The sequence below is a fragment of the Geospiza fortis genome, unplaced genomic scaffold (genome assembly GCF_000277835.1).
Source record: "Geospiza fortis unplaced genomic scaffold, GeoFor_1.0 scaffold317, whole genome shotgun sequence".
Taxonomy (NCBI): domain Eukaryota; kingdom Metazoa; phylum Chordata; class Aves; order Passeriformes; family Thraupidae; genus Geospiza; species Geospiza fortis.
In genome coordinates this window covers 2561081-2565656 of record NW_005054398.1, presented here as the reverse complement: position 1 = coordinate 2565656, position 4576 = coordinate 2561081, and the positions used below count along the sequence as shown (strand labels likewise).

General features: G+C 44.6%; 1 protein-coding gene across 2 annotated transcripts in view; it reads right to left on the bottom strand.

Annotated features, from left to right (window-relative positions):
* The window catches only part of BBS4 (Bardet-Biedl syndrome 4), a 35332-nt gene that overhangs the window by 16845 nt on the left and 13911 nt on the right, over positions 1-4576 (bottom strand). Inside the window, exons 2-3 of one of the 2 annotated variants that reach the window (XM_014309012.2) lie at positions 3340-3419; positions 645-708 (exon numbers count right to left, since the gene is read on the bottom strand). In XM_014309012.2, the coding sequence (XP_014164487.1) occupies positions 645-708; positions 3340-3419 (144 nt within the window). Of the gene's footprint in view, positions 1-644; positions 709-3339; positions 3423-4576 lie in introns of those variants that run through there. The other variant, XM_031061020.1, reaches the window with a different exon arrangement.

Here is a 4576-nt window from a genome sequence, read left to right as displayed (position 1 = left end):
TTTTGCCTCTGACATCAGGGAAAGAAGGGGCAGCACAGATCTATCACATCAATGCTCCTCTGGTGCTTGCCCGTCCTGCAAGCTGCTTTAAACCTTGGGCAGTGGCTTGTACAGATGCAATCTGGATTTCTCCCCTCCCCAGCCTCTCCAGGCTGCAATATGTCCCTGCCAGCAAATATCCACTGTCCCCCACCATGGCATTTGGAACTGCAATGTCACATTCTGGGAGACATTTTTTAGGGGCCAGAGGGCAGGGCAGGAAGAGGAATGCCATCCTTAGAGCAAGGAGTGAGACAATGATCACCTGGGGTGGGTAACAAACAGAAAACATGCATCTGTAACAGAATCAAACACACAGCAACACACTGAAGGTCAGGAACCCATAATCCAAAGAAGAACTGATGACAAATACAGAGAAAACAGGAAATTTAATCTGCCCATTTCATGTGAAAATCCCAAATTTCAATACTAAATGGAGCAAGCAGAGGGGGAAAATTGTATTTTTTCCCTATGTTCGATGGGAACATAGCGCGGGGAAATTCCATAGGTGAGGGAAATTCTATGTTTCCCTCACCTACCCCCTGCATTGTTCTCTGTATCTCAAATCAGGGGATCTGCTTCAGCAAAGAGATTTTCAGACATACCTTGAACATACACAGCATATTCACAGAGCCCTTGGGACTCCTGGAGCTGCTCTTTGATGACAGCCTGGAAGGACAAAATTGTAAACTCACATCATTTTAACAAAGTTGATTCCAGAGATTTGGTTCCAGTCACAAAAACCACAACCCCAGCTCTAACAAGGGCACTGGACCACGACTGGGACAACCACACAGTGCACACAACAAAGCTCTGTGCCAGGAACACTGTGGCCCTTTTAGTATTGCTCTGTTCATTCCTATTCCCAAAGATAATTAGGTACTACCTGGGGAAAACACCAGGAGGCATCTCTGAAAGCATCCTCTGCTGATAAGGGTATCTACTCCAGGCTTATTTCTTCCCTTTGTGAAGAAATAAATTGAACTGGAGCAACTGCAGCTGAGTGAATGAAAGCCAAAAGAACAAATGAGGAGTGAACAGGGGAAAAAAAAAGATGGAAATGTAAATTCTTGCTGGCTTCATCCACACAGCTCCCAGTTTGGGGTGGGGGGGCTGCAGTCTGGATATATTCCACAGTCACAACTGGTCCCACCTTGGGAGGATGAACACCCTGGACAGGAATCAAGAGCATAATTTCTGCTCTGAGACTCCTCTTTTGTGCAGAAGTGGAAGAACACAGGGGGTAAGAGTAATTTCTGAGTGAGCAGTGACCTGGTGCTTATCTGGCATTTCAGATGTGTATGGCCAGTACCAGCATCCCCTGCCTCTGAGAGGAACAGAAGTGAAGGACCTGAAATTTGAACCTCAAATACGGCACGTGGGAGGAAAACTATTATTGAGAAAGTTATTCTTGAGAAGGTATTAATTGAGAAGTTACCATTGAGAAGGAAAGTTCTTATTTACAATCCTCACTTCTAAAGAGAGGAAGGAAAAGGAAGAACAGGCCTGAGCTGCTCTTCCCTCACCTGTACCTGCTAATTTATCTATGTAACTCTTTACAAAGTGCATGATTATAAACCACTGTACTCAGAAATAACCCACATCTCCTCAATTCACATACTCTGGATTGTTCCATCTACATAAACCTGGATTCTCAGAGCAAGAGAGGGCAATAGAGAGCTATCTTTTAGAGAAATCTGATTAATTCTATAAACCCTAAAAAGTCCCACAGCAAAAGGCCCTCAGCTGAGGAATATGATCTCAAATCCCAGATTTCTTCCCCCAAGTTTATTTAAGGTGCTGATGACAGAATTTAGACACAACTGGCAGGAGACCAAGCAGTCTCTGTGTCATGCCAGGGGATGCTGCAGCTGCAGACTCTCAGGGATGCTTGCTCAAGCAGCATTGAAATGGTCAAAATCACTTTAATGCCTTCACTTTGGGGAGTTGATGTCAGTAAATAAACAGTTTTTAATGGCCTTTTAGTTCATTGAAAACTATGGGAGATTTTAAACTCTGTTAGAGAGGGAGCATTTCAAAGCACTGAGCGGGAAAGACCAAAATTAATTAACACAACAGGTCACTTGTTTCATACTGAGACCAAACTGATGGATTTTAACAACACCCAAACTCTCCTGGAATCTTCCAGTTTTACTGCAAAAACACTCTTTTGTGAGCTCTGAGGAAAAGGAAAGCTGGCCTGCCAAGCAGAGGAGTATTTATTAGCTGTCTTCTCTCGATTTTCCCCTGCTATTTCCTTGCTTCCATGACTGATGAAGACATGGACACATCAGTGTTGCTTTTATATCATCCATTTGTTATTTTCTCTGGCTTCCTGAGCTGCACATATTTTTCTTTTCTGTACTCTGTGATTCCACATCCCATCACAGAAACAATCAACACACAGAATCACGTCAAGAAACTCCAGTCAGACCACAAAAAAAGGGAAACAATTTTATGGTTTGAGGGCTAGTCCAGCTTGTGTTTCTATCTATGCAAACCAAGATCTGAGGAAATTACTGTAATGATACAACTCCCTGGCTCTGCTAATTAAGAGCTAAATGAAATTCCTCCATCCTGCCCATTTCCTAAGCACCTCCAAGGCCTCTCCAGCAGAGGCAAGTCCTGACCAAACTGGTGTTTCAGAAGCCAAAAAGACTTTTCAGATCTTTGCGGCACATGCCAGAATCAGAATGGCAACTCTTGTCCCCTCCTCCTGCCCATGGGTGCATCATCTTCTTGTGTTCATTTTATCAAAAAAACACACAGTTAAATAAAAATTTGCCATTTCCTTAGTCCACTTACCAGTATAATTCCAGACAACCAGTTCTAAACTGCTCACCAAGTCCAAGATGAATTAGAGCATGCCATGGATCATGTGCAAAATGAAAGAATTTTGCTCAAGAGTAACCAGGATGTTTTTTATTTACACTTGGTAGTAATGTTCCCCTCAACTGAAGTGTTTTCATAGTGTCTCTGTAGCACCATCAAGAAACCTGCACTGTGGAACTGTGTTATTATCAGTTTGGAAAACCCTATCCATCATTTGGAACAACAGAGGTCTGCAGTTCTTTCCACTTCTCCCCTCCCAGTGACATCCTGAGCTCACAGACTGCTCCAGAGAGCTGCACCCTCAGATCCTGAAGGATTGGAGACAACTGAAGTAATTTTACTCGTGTTTTCTCTCGATCCCCTTATTCCAAAAGAAATCAGGAAAGAGGGTGGTTGGGAAACTGTCAAGAAAACTGTTTTTTCATGACATCAGTGAAATAATTCCCACATTCTGGAGGCAGCTCTTACCTTACACTCCTCGTAGTCTCTGCGGACGTAGAGCAGATAAATCAACCAGTTCTTCCTCTCTAGGATTGGCAGCTCTGGGGCTGTACATGGAAAATATTCACAGAACAAGGAATCAGACTGAGCAGCAGAGAATCTGGGAGAGATAGTCCCAACCACCCCAACTGCCTGCACGAGGCAAGGAATTCAAGAACTACAATTGCAATTAATGATTTGACTTCAAGGCTGGAGTGTGGACTTCTAAACAGGGTCTGGTTTTATTCTACTTCTCAAATGCATGGATAAAACACCTTGTTCAGGATAGACACTAAATAAAAGCTCTAAGCAGAAAACTTCCACCTACTGGAAGATGGTCTACTGGAAGGTGTCCCTGCCCACAGCACAGGGTTGGAATAAGATGGGTTTTAAGGTCCCTTCCAACTCAAACCAGTCTGGAATTCTAAAATACTTGAGGCATCAGCTCCTTCTGGAGCAGATCCTGGAGTAAACAGCTCCACACACACATTTTAATTCAACACCAACACTGGTTGGAGGAATTGCATCTTTTCAAATACACAAGAAGCTGCTTGGAGGAAATGAGTTCGATTCACATTTTGAATCTAGGGCAAAAGAATCAAAGGTCTTTAAGATGAATTTCTGGGACTGAATGAGCAGGAAACAGTAGATAAACACAAAAAGAGACTGGTGAGATGGGGTCTGAAGGTGTAAATAATTTCAAAAGGTCAAACTTAGTTCTTTGAATCTGTGAAGGGACTATGAAACATCACAGGTCTGAGAGACTGAAGCTACTGCAGAAAAACATTTGATGCAGTGGAGGAGGAAGCCTTGTGCTCCAGCATTTCAATGGTGCAGAGCTGGCAGCAGTAATTATGGCAAATCACGGATGGATGTTGCTTAGCGATATCCACGTCGGGTTTACAAGTTGAACACACTGCTGTGCATTTCATTAAGGCTGAGAATGTATTGCCTGGGACTGGAGACTCCATTCCGAGGGGTAACCATAGCAACTGGCCCAAAAGCTCCGTGTTTGCAAGTCAATATTGTGACACGAGCGCAGAGGCAAAGGCAGGCAAGGGCTGGGGCAGAGCTGGGCGGACACAGCACAGGGACACGGCACAGGGACACGGCACAGGGCACACGGCACAGGGACCCGGCACAGGGACCCGGCACAGGGACCCGGCACAGGGACACGGCACAGGGCACACGGCACAGGGCACACGGCGCAGGGCACACGGCGCAG